The sequence below is a fragment of the Drosophila gunungcola genome (assembly GCF_025200985.1).
Source record: "Drosophila gunungcola strain Sukarami chromosome 2R unlocalized genomic scaffold, Dgunungcola_SK_2 000015F, whole genome shotgun sequence".
Classification (NCBI taxonomy): Eukaryota; Metazoa; Arthropoda; class Insecta; order Diptera; family Drosophilidae; genus Drosophila; species Drosophila gunungcola.
The window spans coordinates 1,851,318-1,873,529 of NW_026453172.1; the positions used below are offsets into that span (position 1 = coordinate 1,851,318).

General features: G+C 38.9%; 2 protein-coding genes and 2 long non-coding RNA genes across 10 annotated transcripts in view; 2 read left to right on the top strand and 2 right to left on the bottom strand.

Annotated features, from left to right (window-relative positions):
- The window catches only part of LOC128256348 (uncharacterized), a 43,375-nt gene extending 29,099 nt beyond the window's left edge, over positions 1-14,276 (top strand). For all 3 annotated transcript variants that reach the window (XM_052986646.1, XM_052986645.1, XM_052986647.1), the window contains exon 5: positions 13,640-14,276. In XM_052986646.1, the coding sequence (XP_052842606.1) occupies positions 13,640-13,794 (155 nt within the window). In that variant the 3' untranslated portion in view covers positions 13,795-14,276. The remainder of the gene's footprint in view (positions 1-13,639) is intronic.
- A 417-nt stretch (positions 14,277-14,693) lies between these two features.
- On the bottom strand, positions 14,694-16,487 carry LOC128256350 (cyclin-K). Of its 2 annotated transcripts, XM_052986650.1 has the most exons (2): positions 16,024-16,487; positions 14,694-15,972 (listed from the first exon to the last, which is right to left on the bottom strand). In XM_052986650.1, the coding sequence occupies exons 1-2, from the start codon at positions 16,378-16,380 to the stop codon at positions 15,196-15,198; spliced, it is 1,134 nt and encodes a 377-aa protein (XP_052842610.1). In that variant the 5' UTR covers positions 16,381-16,487; the 3' UTR covers positions 14,694-15,195. The 2 variants fall into 2 exon arrangements, with proteins under 2 accessions (XP_052842610.1, XP_052842609.1); XM_052986649.1 differs by having other exon boundaries at positions 14,694-16,487.
- A 791-nt stretch (positions 16,488-17,278) lies between these two features.
- LOC128256353 (uncharacterized) lies at positions 17,279-18,776 on the top strand. Of its 3 annotated transcripts, none has more exons than XR_008267754.1 (3): positions 17,279-17,424; positions 17,911-18,105; positions 18,167-18,776. It is a non-coding gene; the product is annotated as an uncharacterized LOC128256353 (long non-coding RNA). The 3 variants fall into 3 exon arrangements; XR_008267752.1 differs by having other exon boundaries at positions 17,308-17,424; positions 17,520-18,105; XR_008267753.1 differs by having other exon boundaries at positions 17,326-17,424; positions 17,593-18,105.
- LOC128256352 (uncharacterized) lies at positions 18,101-19,777 on the bottom strand. 2 transcript variants are annotated; one of them, XR_008267750.1, is made up of 5 exons: positions 19,566-19,772; positions 19,341-19,375; positions 19,003-19,265; positions 18,778-18,893; positions 18,101-18,714 (listed from the first exon to the last, which is right to left on the bottom strand). It is a non-coding gene; the product is annotated as an uncharacterized LOC128256352 (long non-coding RNA). The 2 variants fall into 2 exon arrangements; XR_008267751.1 differs by having other exon boundaries at positions 18,101-18,893; positions 19,003-19,259; positions 19,566-19,777.
- Between the last annotated feature and the right edge of the window lie 2,435 nt (positions 19,778-22,212).

A 22,212-nucleotide genomic window follows, 5' to 3' on the forward strand; every position in this document is an offset into this window, starting at 1 on the left:
ACTATATCTGACAGTCAAGATGACTAACGCGAGATGAAAGGGCTCTTATAACTATTGCTGAGCTGGAAGGTCATTTCGTTGTAGTCGGGTCCGGTTGGAAACCCTGGCTAGGCCCCTGGTGAGCTGGTTTAAATGAGAAGTTAGTTTGGTGTGGTAGGACGCTTTTTGTTTTGATATTTCATCTTTTACGGGTAGAATGCCAAGATCTCTGTGGATGTTGTCGTTCCGAACATACCAAGGTGCCCCAGTGATAGTACTCAGTATTTTTTATTGTGCTCGCTGGATAATATCGATGTTACTGCTGCTCGCTTTTCCCCGCAATTGGGAGCCGTAAGTCCAGACTGGCTTAAGCGTATGAGCCAATGAAGGCTATTGGATTTTAGTTTTAGATGAATTTTCTTAGCTTCGATATGTCTCCGCCATGTAAGTCTCCTGTCTAGGTGGACGCCAAGGTACGTTACATCGTCAGTTTGTGGAAGTGGCGTGTTATTCAGAGTTAGCGGGGGACACGTTTGTCTGTTAAGAGCAAACGTTATGTGTTTACACTTTTGCGCATTTATTTTTGTACAACAGTCTGATAACCACCACTCCGCTACCACGAGATCATCAGCTAGTAGTGCTGTTGCCTGAATTGGGCATTTGGACCAACTTAGGATCGCGGTATCGTCTGCGAATGTAGAAGTAGTTAGCCGCTCGTTCGTGGGAATATCTGCGGTGTAGAGGAGAAATAGAGTTGGACCAAGGGCGCTACCTTGTGGAACTCCAGCCTCTATCGTGTAATCGTCGGATATTGTAGTGTTGCATCTCACGGCGAATGCTCTGTTGTAAAGGTATGACTCAAGTATCCTGTGAGTGTTTTCCGGCAGTAACATTCTGATTTTATGCATAAGGCCATCGAGTCAGACTCGGTCGCAAGCCTGCGCAACGTCAAGGAATACCGCACTGCAGTATTCCCGAAGCTCGAATGTTGTTAATCTATTGTTGTTAATCTATTGACTTGCTCTATTGTTCCATGGCCAAATTGATGTGCCGGAATAATGTTGTGCTCTTTCAGATGTGGGATTATGCGCGTCAGAAGGCATTTTTCGATCAGTTTTGACAGACACGAGAGTAAACTTATCGGTCTGTATGAAGCTGGTATTGTGTGATCTTTTCCTGGCTTTGGGATCATTATGATTACCGACTTTTTCCATTTTTTTGGGAAGTAGCCAAGTCGTGTAATTCCGTTCAAGAGTTTACAAATTTCCTCAACTGCACAGTTTGGGAGTTCAATGAGCATCTTAGGAGTTATTAGATCATCTCCTGGGGCCTTTTTTGTTTTTAATTGCTCGCTGACTTTTGCAACTTCGTTTGGTTGAAACAGAATTGGCGTCGTCTCAGTTCCAATTTGAATTGACGGCGACGGTAGTGTGAATGAGTTATTTTCAGGGTTTGGCTGAAAAACAGTTCGAAGGTGTAAAGCAAATGTACAAGCTCTGTCTTTGTCGCTTCTGGCCCAGCTGCCTGAAGAGTCTCTTTTGGGAGTTACTGTTTCGGCCGGCGCACTTAGATTTGGGGGGGCCCTCCACAAGGGATGCTTGGTGCTGGTGGGTGAAAGTTTCTCAATGTACTGGCGTTGTGCTTTTTCTTCTTAGTGCTTTAGAGCCCTGGTAAGTCTGCGACCAGCTTCCTTAAGGCTATGTTTTGAGGATGGCGATCTGCTGGTTTGCCAAGCACGCCTCAAACGTCTTTTCTCCAAAACAAGCTGTTCGATTTCAAGGTTAGTCTTGTGCTGGTGTGTGTGCCCATCCCTCCCTTGCGGTGTAGAGACTTTGGCTGCTGCGACGAGTACAGACTCCAGTGCATCGGCATAGCAGTCGATGTCCTCCTTGATGATGAGCTGATGAGTTAGTTCAATGTGGGAACTAACGTACTTTTTGAACTTCAGCCAGTTGGTTCGATGCGACGTCAGCCTGCCAGGGTGCTCGATTAGTTCCAGGTTTTGAAGAAAAGTTATTAGCACTGGTGAGTGGTCCGATGATAGATCCAAAAGCGACTTTGCAGATATTAAATTGCGAGGAATGTTTTTTGTCACAGCAAAATCAATTAAATCAGGTAGTTTCCTAGGATCTGTAGGCCAGTATGTAGGACTGCCTGGTGAAACGTAGTCCAGTTTGTTGCATGTTTTGATGAGTGCATTATATAGTTGCGTTCCTTTGGGGGTCACAAGGCGGGATCCCCAGTGTGTTTGCTTGGCGTTGTAATCACCTGCTGCTATAAATAGCTCTCCAAGTGAATTGTAGAAGTCCATGAATTGGTCTTCTAAGACTGTAAAGCGGGGTGGGCAGTAGACAGCGGCAATGGCAAGGTTGGGCAGTAGACAGCGGCAATGGCAAGGTTGCAGTTGCCCAATTGTAATTTTATCGATGTAGCTTGCAGATAATTTTTGGCAAACCGTTGGTGAAAGTGGTGTTTGATGCGGTCTCTTATTAGGATGCCGGTTCCGCCATGTGCTTTACCATCTGGATGATCGGTGCCGTAGAACGTGTATCCCCGTATTTGAAAGTTATATCTGCTGGTGAGATGCGTTTCTGCCAGCAACATAACGTCGATGTGGTTTTCGTTCAGAAATTGAGTTATTTCAGGTACATGCTGTGAAACACCGTTGGCGTTCCACAGAGTTATTCGAAGGCTAGGCATAATTTATTTGGACTGCTGAGCTGCAAGCATTTCTAACAAGATATTTTGGTTTTGTATTAGAGTTTGCATGGCGGTTTTCATGAAGGACATAAATTCCATCATATTTTGTTGCAAAGTTATCATCATAGTTTCCATGTTACTTTGTGGCTGTTTCATGGCCTGCTGTATGTTATCGATTTTCAGCTCTATGTGAGCTGTGCCTGATCTTAGAGCACTGGCGTAGGAAATGCCGTTGGTGGCAATTGAGGGCCCAATTGATGACCTGGCTGCTTTTGCGAAGAAAACTTCCGGTGTCGTTTGTGATTTCATTAAGATGTTCCGGCGTGCCGTTGTTGCTCGTTGCATACGACTTTTCATCTCCTTGTAGACTGGACAGCCTCTGTAGTTTGCTGTGTGGTTTCCTTGGCAGTTTACACATTTTTTAGTGAGAGAATCTTCCTTGTTGGCAGGGCAGGGTTCGGAGCCGTGGCAGTTTCCACAAGCTACACAAACTGACCTGAGGGTGCTGTAAGCCCTGGTGTGTCCGTATTTCTGGCAATTTGTGCATTGCACTGGCCCGTTCCGTTTGTGCGGCTCTTCAACTGTGATCCTACGGTGCAGGAGGTACTGCAACTTGAAGATTGGGTGAACTGCGTTTTTTTTCAAAGTTCTGGTGTCTGGCTCCAGCTCGACCTTGAAAAGTGGTTGCGGCTTCTTGTTTTTGTTTATAATATTTATAACATGTTTTGCGTAAAAACCGTTTCCTTTTAAAGCCTCTATAATTTCGGAGGGGGTCACATCGGGTTATATTCCCGTGAGCACAACTTTGCAACTTTTCAGCTGGTATGTCTAGTAATTCTTTTTGACATCGTTTAAGTGCTCGGGAATCATCTTCTGTTTTGGTTTGAAGTTTGGTTTCGCTTATATTCCCTTTCATAAGGGGAATGACATGAAAGTTATCTTTTCCGACAAGCTCAACTATTTTGTTGACCAGGATGTTGGAGATCTTCTCCCGAACAAAGATAGGTGGTGGCTTAAGTTTCTTTGGGGCTAATTCTTCAGACTCTTTTTCAGGCTCCGCCAGAATGGAAAATCTATTTTGATTTAATGGCCCGAGATTTTCAGATCCTTTGGTTGGTACGGTTTATTTTGGGCATATTGCCGTCAGATTTTTTTGGGGGTGTTAGCTTGCGCTTGAAAATATTAATGTAGCGATCCATGCCTGTCTGCATAGCCGAACCCGCTTGCGGAATTGACATTTCACCTACCGTAGCTTTGTTTTTGCCGTTTGACCCGATTTTTGAAGAAGAGAGTGGAGTCGTTATTGCATTGTTGGCGACAGAGACCGTTGTAGTTGACGTAGTAGTTGCTGTTGTTGTTGCACTAGGTGGCAGAAGCTCGGTTGGAGTTTTGCATTGCTCACTCCATGGCGTTTGAGCGGTGAAAAGTAGGGCGGGAGAGCAAGAACTAGATCTCTGGTTTTCAGCGGTCAGTAAACTTGCACTTTCTTGCACTTTCGAATCTAGAGTATTACTTGTGAAAGAGAAATAAGCATTGTTACGGGCCAAGGAGAGACGACGTTTGTCTTGCTCTCTCTGAGCTTTTTCACGGGCTTCGTCTTGTTGTTTTTGGCGTTGAGTGCGCTGATCCACGTTCTTACTTATTTTTTTTTTGATAGTGCGTAAAGATTAAATAATTAATTAATTAAAACTTTAGTTTACGATATGCGAGTTAGCATCCGTAATAGATAAGATTTAAATATTTTTTTTATCAAATTTCACTAAATCCTTACAAAAAAAAAGGATTTGTCTCTAAAATGATCCAAGTTACATCAGGCGTCCCACAAGGGAGCCAACTTGGCCCACTACTTTTTACATTATTTATTAACGATATACCTCACTAGTTTAGAAGTTATAGCCGTGCAAAGTTTAGCTATTTTCAGCGATTTTCCGTCATATAAGCTAGTTTTTTAAAAAGTCGTAAAACAAACTTTTTTTGTAACGATCTGCCCAACACAACAAAAAATTTAAGTAGACAAAAAATTGGAATATTTTACCAACCCGCGCCTAAGAAATCCACTTAAAATAATGTTTAGTATGTCACATTCACCGCCCTTTCTCCTGAACAAAATAATTTTCTTAAAGTCTTGCTATGCAATCCTAATTAATTTAGCAATGCCTTTCGATTGGTGTGTTACTCGTTACGAACCGGCCTTCACAGCAGACTTTCAATTCTGCGGCTATATATAGTATAACAATGTAAAAAAGTTAAAATTAAATTTTTTTTTTTATATTTTTATTGTTTCTTTTGGAGTTTTATGTTAAAGTCGTCCGATTTTGATGGAATTTAAACCGTAATTCTGAAATATTTAACCATTGCTACATATATGTCGAAGAACTAAAAATAAAATTAAAGAACAGCAAAGTTATAATTTTTTTCATTTATTTTTTCGATTTTTCCTATGGGAGCTTTATGCTATAGTCGTCCGATCCGGCTCGTTTCGACTTATATACTACCTGCAAAAGACAACTTTTGGGAAAGTTTCATGCAGATAGCTTTAAAACTGAAACTAGTTTGCGTACAAACGGACGGATAGGCGGACATTCGAACATGGCTATATCGACTCTCCCAGTGATGCTGATCAAGAATATATATACTTTATAGGGTCGGAAACGTCTCCTTCACTGCGTTGCAAACTTCTGGCTGAAATTATAATACCCTCTGCATATCACGGGTTTTCAAATTTAAATCGACGAAATCCTCCACAAATGTACTCCCTGATTCAGAAAGTGACACTCAACATTTTTTCTATTGCTCCATTTTTTTTAATTTAAACGTTGTTCACCTGCTTTCATGCCAATTTTATTTTTTATTTCCAGTTCTGCTTAAAATTGTTTGAAATATTTTTAAAGTAATAAATCGAAGATTTTTTCTTACCGACAAATAAATAATTTTTAAAAGCAATTTAATGCAGATATTGTGTTCGAAAATAAAATTTGTTTTTAAGAAACCGGCATTTTGGTTTGGTTTTTTTTAATTTCGGAGCAGGATTCCAGAACAAAAAACATTTTTAATATTGAATTGTACGCTGTGACGATGGCACCTCAATACAATCCAGCACTCTGTACATTTCAGCACTCTAAATTGTCTTCTGCAACAAAAAAACTTTAAGATAAAACCTTCGATGTGAAATTTTAAAAATATGTAAAAATTGATTTTTACCCACATTTATTTTAAAAAAAGGATTTTTCCATACATAAAAAGAGAGTTTAAAATTAAAAAACAAAAGATAAATTAATTATCTTTAAAATGAGCTATAGTAGAGCAGGATTTGTTTAATCTCAATCGTTTACAAAAAATAAAAAAAAATGAGTTTCAAGAAAAACGCGTATAAAGTTTTAAATACAGAAAAATTGTATATAAATATAATTTACATAATTTTCTAAAAGATGTGTACTTCTATAAAAATTAAGATATCGTCCTAAAACTTAAAAATTATATTTTTGAATAGTTGTAGAATCAATTAAAAGTATTTTCAAAAAATTGTTTTTTTTTTTGTTTATTTGAGTTTTGGAGATACAGCTTTGAAAAGTTGTGCGCTACCCACCGTTTTTTCAAAGGCGATTGTTAAGATTTCTCGCGAGCTACTCAACCGATCTTAATAATATTTTGCATAGGTCTTCGAGATGATTTTTTAATTCAATTACAACAATTTAAAAAAATAAAAACGTCGATAAATTTTTACAAATATATGCATTAATAGTAAAAATGCCTATCAAAAATACAATTTTGACATTTTTGTCCTCGTCCAATAAATAGTAAACGGTCTTAACTAAATCACGTATTTTTTACTTCTGATGATTCAGTAAAAAGTTCTGCTGTCAACGCGGAGATACCTTTTTTCCAACAAACTATCGGAAATGACGCCGTAATCAATAAGATTTAAATATTTTTTTTATCAAATTTCCCTAAATCCTTACAAAAAAAAGGGTTTGTCTCTAAAATGATCCAAGTTACTTCACACAAGGGAGCCAACTTGGCCCACTACTTTGTACATTATTTATTAACGATATACCTCACTAGTTTAGAAGTTATAGCCGTGCAAAGTTTAGCTATTTTCAGCGATTTTCCGTCATATAAGCTATTTTTTCAAAAAGTCGTAAAACAAACTTTTTTTGTAACGATCTGCCCAACACAATAAAAAATTTAAGTAGACAAAAAATTGGAATATTTTACCAACCCGCGCCTAAGAAATCCACTTAAAATAATGTTTAGTATGTCACATTCACCGCCCTTTCTCCTGAACAAAATAAGTTTCTTAAAGTCTTGCTATGCAATCCTAATTTATTAAGCAATGCCTTTCGATTGGTGTGTTACTCGTTACGAACCGGCCTTCACAGCAGACTTTCAATTCTGCGGCTATAAATAGTATAAAAATGTAAAGCAAACTTCGGCAAGCCGAAGTTCATATACCCTTGCAGCTATTGCATTAATTAAATACTTTTGAAAACATTTAAATTATGATTTACTTGAGTATGTGCTAAAAAAAAACATTGAAACTATGATGAATTGCAGCTCAATTATTAGATAGTTATTTTATATATTTTTATTATTTCTATTGGAGTTATATGCTATAGACGTCCGATTTTGATAAAATTTATACCATAATTCTGAAATAATTAAACATTGCTATATGTCGAAGAACTAAACAAAAAATTAAAAAACAAAAAAGTTATAATTTTTTTTCATTTATTTTTCCGATTGTTCCTATGGGAGCTATATGCTATAGTCGTCCGATTTTAATGAAATTAAAACCGTAATTCTGAAATATTAAACCATTACTATATCTCGAAGAACTAAACAAAAAATTAAAAACAGCAAAGTTATAATTTTTTTTCATATATTTTTCCGATTGTTCCTATGGGAGCTATATGCTATAGTCGTCCGATCTGGCTCGTTCCGACTTATATACTACCTGCAATAGAAAGACAACTTTTGGGAAAGTTTCATGCAGATAGCTTTAACACTGAGAGACTAGTTTGCGTAGAAACGGACGGACAGACGGACGGACAGACGGACATGGCTAGATCGACTCTCCTAGTGCTGCTGATCAAGAATATATATACTTTATAGGGTCGGAGATGTCTCCTTCACTGCGTTGCAAACTTCTGACTGAAATTATAATACCCTCTGCAAGGGTATAAAGATAATTTAATTATTTTTAAAATGAGCTATAGTAGAGCAGGATTTGTTTAATCTTAATCGTTTACAAAAAATAAAAAAAATTGAACATACAGGGTGGCCCCGAATAGTATTAAATAGCACCAACATTGAGGTTATTTATAATAGGGATCCGGCAGGCCTTGCAGTAGGAGGGTATGGTCCTCAATGGCGAATTTAATCACGTGCTTTAATTCGTCATTCGTCTCTAGATGATTCTTGACGGCCCCCAAAACTAACTCCAATTAATTCAAACCGCAGCTGCAAAGCGGATAGTTTTTTTTTACTTTTTTAATGTTTAATTATATTTATTGGACCGTGTCATGTTGCTTAAAAGACTAACAAGAAGTATTCAAACCTTAACTTTACAATGGTATTTATCTAGCTTATATGATTTTTATGTATTGACAGACTGGTGTTATAGTTAACTTTTCTGCTCTCCATTTCTTCTTTTACGGGTTTTATATCCTGGTATCTGTGGATGTAGACTTTGCCAATATACTCTGATTGTTCTCAGAGTTATAGATTGCGATCGTTTGATAATCTCTTTGTTACTGCTGTTTCCATTGAAGCGGAGAGCGGGAGTTATTAAGCCCATGGAAACTGCTGACCTTCAGTTTTAGGCAGGTATTTTTTGCTTCTATTTGTTTTCTTCAAGTATGGTGTATACCAAGATGAATGACATCGTTTGAAATTAATGTATTATTAAAGGTGAGCAAATGTCTCGGTTGAGCGTAATCGTGATATGGTTACATTTTTGCTCGTTGGCTTGTGTACGCCAGTCAGCTAGCCACTTTTCTACAGCCACGAAATTTTTGTATGTTCGGTAGCAGTATTTGGAGATATTCAACGGCAGGTTGATAACACCGTTTGATGGCTTGTATAGATGTACAGGGTTGCCCATATTCGACGGACCCATCTGACGACGCCATAACTTTTGACAGAGATGCCAGATCGCTTAATGACATACCGCGTTTGAAGCGTCAGTCCAAGCAGATTTTTACCATGGAACAATACACGCCACGCGAGAGTCATCGAAATGGCCGAAGATGACGATCAATTTTGGAACAAAATTATCATGTCCTATGAAGCCCATTTCACATTGAATGGGACCGTAAATAAGCAAAAAAAAAAAGCCACCACCTGACTTCTTGTGGGGATATTTGAAGTCAAAGGTTTACGTTAACAAGCCAAGGACCCTAGAAGAGCTCAAGGACAACATTCGTGAAGAAATAGCCGCTATTCCGGCCGAAATGTTGCTGCAAAAAGGGCGCAATACGCCATCAACGCCAGAGGCGGCCATTTGAAAGATATCATATTCAAAAATTGATGTAAACAAATCTACTTGGAACAAATTAAATGATTAAGATTGCCAACCGCCAAATTTTTATTTTTTTCTTTGATTTTTAAAAACCCTGTACGATGTGTAAAAAGTGTACAAGATTAAACCTAGTACGCTTCCTTAAGGTACCCCTCTTCGATGTTGTGATCGTCAGTGGTAAAGGTTTTGCATCTTACAGTGAGGAATCAGTTCCCTGTATTTCCCTCAAAGGCCGTTTCTGTTTCGGAAGTTATTTGATAAGCAAGGGTGTAGACTGATGAGTCGCTACGAAGATGGTTGAGTTTTATCTTTGCCTGGTTTGGGATCATTGTATAACTTATTGTATCCATTGGTGAAGTAAGTATCCCCATTTATGTATGTACAGAGTTAAAAATTGCAGTAACCCATATAACTGCACATTAAGGTAGCTCGATTCGATTATCATCTTGGGCGAAATTAATTTATAGCCAGGAGCTGTTTTTGGGCTCAGCTGTCCTTTAAATAATTAATGACGAAGGATCTACATTTAGTGTTGTCCTGTGATGGTATTGGCCATGTGCTCTGACGTAGAGTGTTCGGCAGCGGATGACATAACGTCTGAAATTCTTTTAATGGGTTTAAATATTAGCCTCGAAGCTTATTTTTTTGGAGCTCAATGTGGAAGCTTGAAATTGGGCTCGATTCAGAAGTTTTGGCTGGTCAGATGACATCTGCTTGTGTTTCAGCGCCGTTTAAACTTGGCTGCACTCTACTTTTTACATAAAAATCAGTTATATCTGGGTGGTTTTTTGGATCAGTAGGTAGGTCTACCCGGTGAAACAAACTCTTATTTGGCTGGGGTGGTGGTAGCTTTGTATAATTGACGATCTTTAGGGTTAGCGAGACGAGAGCTCCCAATATTGATGTTTTGCGTTATATCCACCTGCTGCTATAAAGCCGTTACCTAAAGAGTTTTTGAACTCGAGTGACATCGGGCGATCGAAGGATTACAAAGCCAGTCAAATCCCTTCACTATATTTAAATCGAAAAGGCTACTTCAGCATTAATGCAATGGTTTGTACTTAAATAATTTATTAATATATACCCCTATACATGTTTCTCTTAGGAATGCAACTATAATATAGATATGCTTTTAATAGAAGCCACTTACCCCGGCGCTTGTCATGAGTCTTTTATTTGGTAGGACGGCAGGACCAGACCATTTTTATTAGTTTGTACTAGCAGATTTGGGATGTGCTTTTAGCCGTTTGTATTAACTCTTTTTAGTAATCCTTACTAGGTCATGAACCTCAGCTTGATCCAAATCAGGGAGGTCAAAGGACTTTCCTCCTTCGGTCCAATCGACCATTTGGTAAAGTCCACATAATGCTGCAACAAAAATCTCTGCATCCGTTATATGCCCTTACCGGTAGCAAAAGATTCCCTTCTATTTTCCGCTTTTTCTTCACAGCGGCTTTACAGTTACACCATACCTATAAATGATAAATGTTATAATATTTATTAATAATTAAAAAGTATTAAAAGTCTAACTTGTTCCACGCCGTCTGGCATCAACGGCCACACGGTATCCTTCCTTAAAGCACCTGGCGATGTCTTCATTTTTATACCCTTGCAGAGGGTATTATAATTTCAGTCAGAAGTTTGCAACGCAGTGAAGGAGACATTTCCGACCCTATAAAGTATATATATTCTTGATCAGCATCACTAGGAGAGTCGCTCTAGCCATGTCAGTTTTAAAGCTATCTGCATGAAATTTTCTCAAAAGTTGTCTTTCTATTGCAGGTATTATATAAGTCGGAACGAGTCGGATCGGACGACTATAGCATACAGCTCCCATAGGAACAATTGGAAAAATAAATTAAAAAAAAATTATAACTTTGCTGTTTTTCAATTTTTTTTTTTAGTTATTCGACGTATAGTTAAAGTTGAATGTTTTAGAATTACGGTTTACATTTTATTAAAATCAGACGACTATATCATATAGCTCCCATAGGAACATTCGGTAAAAAAAATATAAAAAAATTTATAACTTTGCTGTTTCTTAATTATTTTTTAGTTCATCGACATATAGTAATGCTTGAATATTTCAGAATTATGGTTTTCCCATGGAAACATTAAAAACACATCATCAATTTTTCTTTGTAAGTGATATTTTTCTATTTTGTAACTTTTTTCAAAAATTTTGTTTGACTTATTAATAATTTGACTTATAATTTTATTGAAATCGGAAAACAATATCATATAGCTGCCATAGGAAGCATTGAATATTTTAACTGCAAATTATCATATCTTCAATGTTTTTAAACATATACGCAAGTAAATCATAATTTTAATGTTTTCAAGAATATTTAGTTTTTGCTGCAAGGGTATATAAACTTCGGCTTGCCGAAGTATGCTTCCTTATTTGTTTATCATGAAATCGGGGAATATTTTATTTTGATTTGTTTTCTTGTGCTTCCGCCTGAAAATAGTCGATTAATATGTACATTTTAATCTTATTTCCTACTTACATTTCCGTTATTAGCTCACAATGCATTTTTAAGGTTGTTTGGAAATCAATTCACTTTTTTATTGCAAAAGTTAAAAAAAAGGGTTGCCGAGTTCGATGAAAAAAGAACACGTTTCGCACGATTAGTACACTAAATTAAGCGGTAACACTAACCATACAACATATAGAGTGGTCATTTTATACAACGATTTTGGACACAAAAAAACCGAAAGCGGGAGGCCCCCCGTGCTCACAGCAGCAGGCCCCTGCACTTCGTGTGCGTTCGGGTTTTTTGCTCTCTCGTTCTTATTCTCATTTTAATGTTCGCGCACTCATTGCACGAGTTCAGTCATTTAGTCAAAGAGGGGCGCTTTTTGAAGAAGGCTGCCCTACGCTTGAACTCGTCTTTGTATATATGCGTGATCATGCATTTTCATACACGGGAGCACGTGCGCGTTTATATCATTTCGGCGCATCAAGAATAGTTTGTCTTTTGCTACTTTTCAAAGTTGGTACCCTAAGAATATGGGCGTATTTACTATTGGGTTATGATAAAAATATCAATATTATATGTTATAATATATTTAATAATATTTCAGCATACATTTTATTTTTTTTACAAATTCAAATCAGTGGTAGCAGTAAAATGTTTTACATATATGTATGTATTCGAATTAATAGTAATCAGTCCACTGAGATGAGAACAGGGTATATCGCAGTGGTATCACTTAAAACACCGACTGATCTTCAGTGGTTGAGAAAACTTCAAACTAAATCTTGTGTCGATGTTTTGCGAGCGGTTGGTGCCTGCATACCCTACCGACGATTGCTTTTAAGGAAAGCGGGCTTTTAGGACACTTGTTTTAAATGTTGTGTTAAGTGATCTTTGATTGATTTATTTTTTAATGACTCGCAGTGTAATTTTAATTGTCTTTAACAATTATTATTGTCTTTAAACAATTCGTTTTAATCCAAGATATTGGTACAATTAAAATTTAAAATTATTATCATTAAAATAACATTTAAACAAAAAATTCCGATTTTTATAATTGTTTCATTTACCTTTACAAAAATATATAAAGTATTTTATTATTTATTACTTGTTTAAAGACAATTAAAATTACACTGCGAATCATTAAAAAATAAAATTATAAAATATATTATATTATTATATAAATATTATGGCAAAAGACAAAATATTCTTGATGCGCCGAAATGAAATAAACGCACACATGCTCCCGTGTATGAGAATGCATGATCACGCGTACATACAAAGACGAATTCAAGCGCAGGGCAGCCTTCTTCAAAAAGCTCCTCTCTGCGACTAAACGACTGAACTCGTGCAATGAGTGCGCGAGAATAAAAATGAGAATAAGAATGAGAGAGCAAAAAACCCGAACGCACACAAAGTGCAGGGGCCTGCTGCTGTGAGCACGGGGGGCCTCCCGCTTTCCGTTTTTTTGTGTCCAAAATCGTTGTATGAAATGACCAGTGTATATGTTGTATGGTTAGTGGCGGTAATAAGCACAAAACCACTTTTAAATTTAACTTAGATTAAATTCCTTTCATAACACGAACACAAAAGGGTTTGCTTAAAATAAACACCAAGAAAATACTTTTTTTTTACCATGACAGCCCTTGCAGCCACAAAACAATTTTTAAAAAGTAAAATATATATGTTATTAACCACTTTTATTGTGCAATAATAAAGAATGGATACAAATATCATTTGCACGTTAACTTATCGCAAAGTATTTCAAAACAATTTATTTCTTTGCTGGCGGAGTTGCATTGCGTACAAGAAGTAACAAAGGGAATTTTGATTCCGTAAGGATTTTTCATCAGTGAAAACTACATAGAACATATTTAAAAAAAAAAAACATCGCCTATTGTGTTTACGGTGTGTGCCTGTTCTTTATTAAATTTTAAATTTTTGTTTTTTCTGCTTTCAGGAAAAGTTGGCCATATTGTGAGGCAGGCAACGGTAGCGGCATTTACATCGGCACAGGCTTCGTCGACGCCTTCCTGCAGTCGCGCCCTGCCTGAAGTTCTAATGATCCCGCAGTATTACGAGAGCGGAGAGCTAACTTTGACTCGCAAATGTTAGGGTGTACTCGCAAACCTTTCTACTTACTCCCACACGAACTCACCCAGATACACACGCAAGGGTTTACTGGGTCTACACAGACATGACCCACGTGAGCGGCAAAAACAGTTAACTACGTTTGCAAAATTCATATAGTACCGTTATCAATGTATCTGCCACCTCCACTAAAACATAACTAGAAACAATTATGTACATGCGTAAGCACAGAAGCATGCAGTATCGCACCTCGTACAGGGGCTCACAGCTTATTTCTCTGATGCTCAACATTGTTGTTTATTCATTCAAAAAATACTTAACTTTATATATACATATCTATTTTTTTTAAATTAATAACCTAATTTGAACCAAATAACTCATAAAAATAATGGTCATTAAAAAATGTTAAGTAGAGTTTCATTACTTTTTGAATTTATTCTATCAATTTCTTTTTTGATAAAATGGTACCCCACTCCCTTACCAGTGCGTTTTTTTGGGTGATTTTGGTTAAAAATGTAATTTTTTTTAAACGTTTTTTAATATTGGGGCGACCCTAGATAAACCTGTTGGTTTATTATTGCGCTTTGTTGTGGGCCTGTACGTCGAGTGCTGGTCCTGCAAAACAAATTGTTTGGAGCCTGAACTAATATGCCTTCTCGTCCTGAAGAATTATTGGAAAATCTTCCTATTAATTAAAGTTTTCGTTTTAGCCAAAGTATCGCCATAACAGTCTCTGGACATTAGCGATATCCAATATTTCGAGATACGTTTAAAAATATACAATTTTTAGCCAATATAACCCATAAAATCTCATACTCTTAAAATTCAATACGTAATCAAAATTGTTCTTGATTACAAGGGTGATAAAACTACAATATATATTTATATTTTTTATTAATGGCCAAAAATATTATGAGTTTACCTTGTTCTTTGGTTAAAATAAGCTGTGACCTTTATTTTCTACTTTTTCGTTTTTAATTAAGTAATCTTTGAATAAATAAACAACAATTTTAAGTATAAGAGAATTAGCCTGCGTTTAAATTTTTATAACCGGTTTACCAGATTTTATAATTTGTGAATCAACGCCAAAAATTCGTCCCAAGTTTCCAATTTCTATTTTTTCACGTTTGCTACGATTGTCGAGTAAAAATGTCAAATATGCCGGCGTTGCAGTGGACAGACTGATGAAAGGGTGATTTATGCAGTGATGAATTTCGGAGCTGCATACAAGGAAACCAAATTTGAATAAAAGTTTAAGTAGCCAAGAAATTTAATTGCCCACTCGTGAAACAATTCAACTTGGTCCCTGCCCAATTCTAAATCCGTAAATGTAAGTTAAAACGCTTTTTTTTTTAAATATAATTACGCGTTATGAATAATTAATATTTTAATTCGGTTATCTTCGGTCCGAACCATCATGTCCCTTTACTGGTATCGCTGCTGAGGTTGTCGACCGCCGGCGCTATAGTAGCCACTAGGGCCGGGGGGCAGATTGGGTGGCATTGGCGGAGGAGGTGCCGCGCCGCTACCGTAATGTGTGGGCGGCTGCTGCTGGATTGCCCAGCTGGGAGAGGGGTAGGGCGGCATGGGCACGACCGGCGGAGGAGGTGGTGGCGGAGCGTGGTAAGGGTGGTAGCCGGGGGTATGGACAAGAGGCGTTGGGCCATGTGTAGACGGATGGAACCCAGGGCTAGAACCGGTACACAGGATGGGCAGCGTCTTGATGCTCTGGATGTTGCTAACTTCCAGCAAGCTATCGTTTCCACTTGGGGGTGGCGGCTTTTGTTGTTGCACCGTAGAAAACACGATGTCCGTGGGATTTGGGCTGTCCGCCAGGCTGGGTGGCTTTTGTGGCGGGCTACTGGGCTGAAGGGCTTCCTTTTGGGTGGACTGGTACAGGTCCAACACCTGGTGACAGATGTCCTCGAGGATCTCCATTGTTACGTCTGACACGAACATGTCCCACCAGCGCTGGTGCTGTGGCTGGCGGCCCTCCCAGTCCTGCACAGTGAACTTGCTCAGCTTGCTGGCCAAGTGGATAAGAGCCACGGCTATGATTTCCGGCTCCCACTGAAGACAGACCACGGTGCTAAGAGAGTCGTTGACAAAGTTCCAAGCCATTTGAACCATTTTCTGCAGCTTCTGCTGGTCGCCCTTGAAGCACTTTGCGTACTTTAGCAGAAAGGTATACGGGTGCTCTACCTGCAAGTCAAATTTAATAGTCTGCAGCAGGATGCGCTCCAGCGTCATCACCTCTTCTTTGGGATCCTCACCAAACGAAAAGAAGTAATTGTCGTTTAGAATGCCGCGCGCCATCTTAATAATGTCGCGGCACTTTTTTGGCGTCTCCTCCACCTTGCCGGCAAAAAAGAGACAGCAACAGGCAGTCACGTAGCGCGGGAAGCTGCGGAACGAGTGGAACATGTAGAATCGGTGGAAGTACACCACGCCAGTGGCCATCGTGTTGTGGCCCAGGCCCATCTTTGTGCCACACTCCATGATAAAGCGGGCGCCCTCCTTGCGGTAGCGTCGCTCCGTCTCAAAGTCTATGCCGTCCAGGATCGACGGCGTCTCGCGCAGCTCCTTCTTGTCGTAGTACCAGCACGGCATCTCAGAAAAGATTTCGGGTTTATTTTCGGTGCTAAATAAACACGACTTGCAGCCTTTGGGAGCACTTCGACACCTTCCTCACAGAGGTGAGAAACATCGATGTTTTTAAAGCATCGGTAACATCGATGTTTTCAAAACATCGGTAACATCGATGTTCCACAAGCCAACATCGATGTTTTCCATCTCTAACTACGCATCGAAGTGAGTTTACTCAACTCTTTAATGCTTAGCAGGATATCCATAATGCGACCGAGGCATTTGCCAATTTGGACGACAAGGAAGAGAAAATGATAGCGTTGTTATGACGGGTTTTCAATGGAGTCCACCACAGTTTCTAAAAAGGGCAAGGATCCCCGAATATGTGGGAGGTATTTTATGCCAGAGATCCAGCAGTAATGCATTGTGATACTGCGAGCAAAATTTGCAGCGTGCGCTCTAGGTTTCAGTAATTTTTATATAAAATAGATTTTATATTCAAAAGACATCAAAAATTGCTCCAGCCTTGAATTTAAAAAACAGCTGTTGTGGTGGTGGCACAAACAAAATATCGTTAAACATCGGTATTTTTTCTAAAACGTTCGGGCAGAATGGTTTTTAATCGCATTTATTTGAAATGCGGCCTTTATCCTTATGGGATACCCTGTGTAAATAAGTGCGCAATATACGTTCACATGGTGTTTGTATAACAATATGACTTTTTTAGAAACATTAAATTCAGATGAAATTGTGGAGGAGCCATCTCCGAAAAAGTAACGCGAAGCTTCAGCAAAACAAATTTCTTTCTTAACATCGATGAAACATCGACGTTTTTCACCAAAAACATCTCTACCTCTACTTGTTCAAAGCTGTCAAACAATCGATGGCAATATCGATAGCATCGATGGTTAGGAGCCAATTAATTAATTAATTTTCTTGTGTTTCGTAGCAAAGCAGTTAGCTAATAGCCCAGTCCCACAGAGCCCATCTAAGCGAACAGTTGGGATAATTCAGGGATGGTGGACTGGTCTTCCCGCGGAGCCACCATACATCAAGAGTCACAGTGGCGTAAGCAGAATTTTTTGAGGGGGTATTTAACTCTATCAAACTCTTTTATAAGCACTATTTCCTGCTTTTATTTTATTTTAATTGCTATAAATTAGTTTTTGAATGGTTACCTGACCTTTAAAATAATGGCTAATATCTACTCCGTATTCAAACTGCTGCTTGGGAAAGCGTTTACCTACCCAGCCCCCCTTCTCCTTCGACCACGCCTCTGGCTTACAGAAACATAGATGGCCGCCATGTCAATTCAGATTCATTCGCGCCAAGACTTTGGAGTTGCACCGACACAAAATCGGCTTAATATCGACTAGAAACGTGCGGTTAAAAACGTTAATTCCACCATTAAGGAATAATTGGAAAATTTTTGGCACGGCAAAACCCAACCGATCATCTTTTTTAGAGATGGTGGATGGTGCTCTCAGGGACTAGGCAATAAATAAAAGAAATTTAAAAAAATGTATTTAAAAATTTTATGACAAATTTTTTTAGCGCGTTTTGCTCGTTGGGTTAAATAGCCTTGAATGCGTTCACTTGCCCATTTTGAGAGAGCGGTAGTGAAAACGGCAAACGACTCTGGAGTAGGTCAGGGTTTTAGTTCAGTTGGTGAAAAAAGTCGTGGACGAACGGTCGTGTAAAAAGAATAGGAGTTCCGTAATTTAATTATTAGAGCTTAGACAACTTGAAGTGAGTAGTTATTTATTGGTCATAAACTTATAAATAACAGTGGTTTTTAAAAATATTAAAGCCGCCGGGGACCCTTTCGAAAGGGCCCCGGAAATTTGGATGACGCGGGAGGGCAAAATACTTAGCTAACCTGGTCGTTCACCAGCTGCAGCAGCGATCAGCATCATCAGCAGCATCAGCCGCAGAAGCAGCAGCGATCAGCATCAGCAGCAGCATTAGCCGCAAAAGCAGCAGCGATCAGCATCAGCAGTAGCATCAGCCGCAGAAGCAGCAGCGATCAGCAGCAGCATCAGCCGCAGCAGCATCAGCAGCAGCATCGGCAGCAGCAGCAGCGTCAGCAGCAGCAGCATCGGCAGCCTCCAGCAACTGCCTACGAGGCGGCCACATACGGAGATTCCCTCGATGAGTCCGTTCCGGGAACGAATACCCGCGCTGACTACGTGGTCATCTCTGGGACCACCGACGCACTGTCTCCGGCTCCTCTGGCGCAAACGCGAGCTACCCTTCGGACCATTTGGCTCTGTGCGCACTCGCGCCGGTTTTCGCCGCTAGCGGTGTTTTCTTCTTGCTGCAGCTTCGACCAGGCTCGACTATAACCATCGTTCAACTCTGCAATAAATAAGTTGTAGTTATTAATTAATGAAATCGTACTTTCAACATTTTTTCAAATACTCATATAATCTGGAATTAGAGGCTTAATTCCGCACCCTAGCCGCGCGACCAACAACGTCTAAATTCTTCTTCAACTTCTCATCTGGGCGACGTTCTGTGATCGGCCTTAAGTGTTGCTAACGAAAAGAGTAGATTATGAGTAGGAATTAAATCTGAATGTGTTTTATCATCAATCTTGCACAAAATTAAATGTAAACAAACGTTCGAAATGTTTGTGTGAGTTACCTTGGGCGGGGAGATGAGCCGATCCTAATCCACCAGGAATAGACTCCGGTCTGCCGGAGATGGGGTGTGCCTCCAACATTAGCTTTGGGGCATCCAAGGAAGGGTGGGTGCGTCGTGGCAATTACACCCAAGCCATCAATTTTGTCAACTTTTCTCAGTTTTTGATGTAACTACACTTTTGTTTTGTTTTGATTTGCGATAGTGATGGTAATCGTCAAGTTAGAGACGTTCGATGAGTCGGAATCAATCCCTGGGAACTGGAACTTTTTTGTATGAATAAAATTGTTGTTGTATGTTTCAGCACGGAGCGTAAAAGATTTTTATTTACGTGAACTTACTTGTGTCAGTGTATCTGAACACTTTGGAATTAACTCTGGAATTCAGAATAATTGTTGTCATAATCGATTGGTTGAAAATATATTCATTCAAAATTTTACAATATTATCTTGATATGGTCTCTATCATATATTTATGGTTTTTTAAGAACAGATTATAGCTGTTTTATGAAAAACAATTCCAAAATTTTTCTTACGATTACAATATAACAATTTTAATACTAAAACCTTCTTCTGAAACAGTCTATCTGTGGAAAACAGTCGGAATTTTGGACATATGTGGAACTCCAATTTCCAAAGACCACATCCACCTTCCAAATTCAGTTGATCTGAACAGCTGCGGCTCGTCAAAACGTAAACAAAGTCAACAGGTCAACCATATTGGCTGTTGCACTACTAAACTCATTATTAAAATTTTCTCGATTATTTGTGTTGATCAAATTTCTAAAGCTGCTTCGGAGGTCTCGGAATATACTTCTTAAACTAATATAATACATATATAACGCATCCACCTCATATAAGCATTATCCCTTAATTGGATTGCCTTTAAATGTTGGTATTAAGCCATGGGTTGGGCCGTTTTTATAGTTGTTGTTTCAAACGGTCGCAGCTATTGAACATGCGATCAATATTGGCGTTTAACAGCGTCAGTTGCGATTCAACATTAGACATATAAAATGTAGGTGACCAATCACAATTTCTTAATTCTAGCTCAAGTTTTGAATAGTCAATACTTTTAAAGTTGTTGTCAAATATGTTATCGGTCAAGAAGATCAAATACTGAGAAATCTGGTCGCATAGGAGACTCTTTTTTCTGTCAGTAACCATTAATTTAATTTCTTTAAAGTTTTCTTTAATGCCCTCTTTTCACACAGTCCATCCGTTGGAAGCGGTTGGAAACTAATGTAAAACTCCGTTTTCCACAGAGTACATCCACCTACAGATTTCAGCTGATCTGAACAGCTGTGGCTCGTCAAAACGTAAACAAAGTCAACAGGTGAACCATCTTTGATTATGTTTTGACCAGCTACAGTTGTTAAGATCAGCTGAAATCGGAAGGTGGAATGTGAAAACCGGAGTTTCACATTTGTCAAAAATTCCAAAGGTTTTTCTGGGATGGACTGTGTGGAAAGTGGGTTGGACCGCAGAAACATCGGCTAACTATCGCATAAATTTTTTCGTCAAAGTCCGTCAAATTTTAACGGCGGACTAACTAGGAAGTTTTTGGAACGGCAAAACCTTATGGCGTCCCTTCAACGGTTGGTGGAAGGTGGATGGATCTCTGTGGAAATACCCTATACGACTCTTTTCTTTTAAAATATTTTCATTGGAGTCATAATTGATTATTTTGTTTTTTTTGTTTTGTTCTCTGAGATTTGGTTGGTTAGCTTAATAAAAGTATATTCAATTTCACCGAATCTTGTATATCGCTAATTCTCCAGCATTACCAGCGCGATCAGAACGAATTAATTTATAGCCAGCACGATCAAAAAGATCGAATAAACCAAGTTTCTGATACGCAAATAACATCGACATTTGATTTAAAAAAGATATACTTAAATTCATCAATTTTTTTTTAACAAGCTTAGGGCATTTGTATGTACCACACTAAGACATTTTTTATAATTTTTAAGAACCCGTATCATGCTATTTACCGTGATGCTATTGAAAACATTTGTCATCACAAAAAACTGCAAAGATTAACATAAGTATAATTAAAGTAAAAATTAAAGTTACTTTTAAAAGTTAAAATACAGACAGATATTCTTAAACCGGTTGCTCCGTTTGACTACGAAAGCGATTGGTTCCAGCGATTCAATTGTCCATAACAGAGTGCGATGAAACGAATAGCTGTTCAATACGCTCGACACATAAGATGCCATCATTCCCAGAAAATTTTACGTGGACCAGTCCTCGCCTCGAAAAAACTGCAGTTGCATGCTTGAGAGGCGGTTTGAGGTTGAGTAAAAAGCACATTGTGTTGAAAATAGATTTGATGTTTTCCCTTCCACATAGGGGAAGCCGTGAATCCGCAACTCACAAGCTGACGCGCCGCCAGTTTCATCTCCAATGCCGCAACACGATCCCCAAGTGCCTGTAGATCCGCCACTTGATCTTATAGAGCCAAAGAGCTCATTAACAATTCCTGTAGCTTCATCAACCCGGCTTATTATTTTGTCCAGGATGCGTTTTTCTGACTGGCTCATAATAATTCCTTTTGAAAATTTAATACTGTTTTGTATTAAGAACGCGAAATTTGTGACTGCAGTAGGTTCGAGACGATTTATTTTGCGATAATTTGTGTGAAAACTTTTGCGAAAGTACGACGACGAAAAGGGAGTGGATACGCTGAAGCTTGAATAATTTCTCTTAGAACCTAACTTGTGCTACGGTGGCGAGAGACGGGGCGAATTCGCAAGAGCGAACGGACGAAAGCTTTATTGGCTCCCGTTCTTGCCCTACAACTAGTAACTTCCAGTACAAGCGCCTTCAGCCCAGATCGCGCAACAGGGCCAGTCGGTGGACTAATTCACTAATTCAGATTGGACCGCTTTGGACGCAAAACAGACGAACTACGACACAAATATTGAACGGGCGGAAGGCTCGAAGTCTATCTGCTGACAAGTTTCCCATAATTTGCGTCAAGAGTTGCGGCTTGCAGCGCATGCACGACCGAACTGTTCGTCGGCAGACTTCTTGAGCATTAACTAGCCATATTTTCTCGCGCAGACGACTTAAGAGAGCTCGTGGGCCTGCGTGACAGTTCGTAACGTGCAGGTATGACACATAGGATCTGACGAACTGTGAGCTTTTAGACAGCAATAGGAGCATTCAATAACCAACCCCCAACTCGTAGCAATGTCGAGGAACACCA

Excerpts from the sequence above, each read along its gene's own strand:
- LOC128256350 (XM_052986649.1), bottom strand. The coding sequence starts at position 16,380 with ATGCCGTGCTGGTACTACGACAAGAAGGAGCTGCGCGAGACGCCGTCG.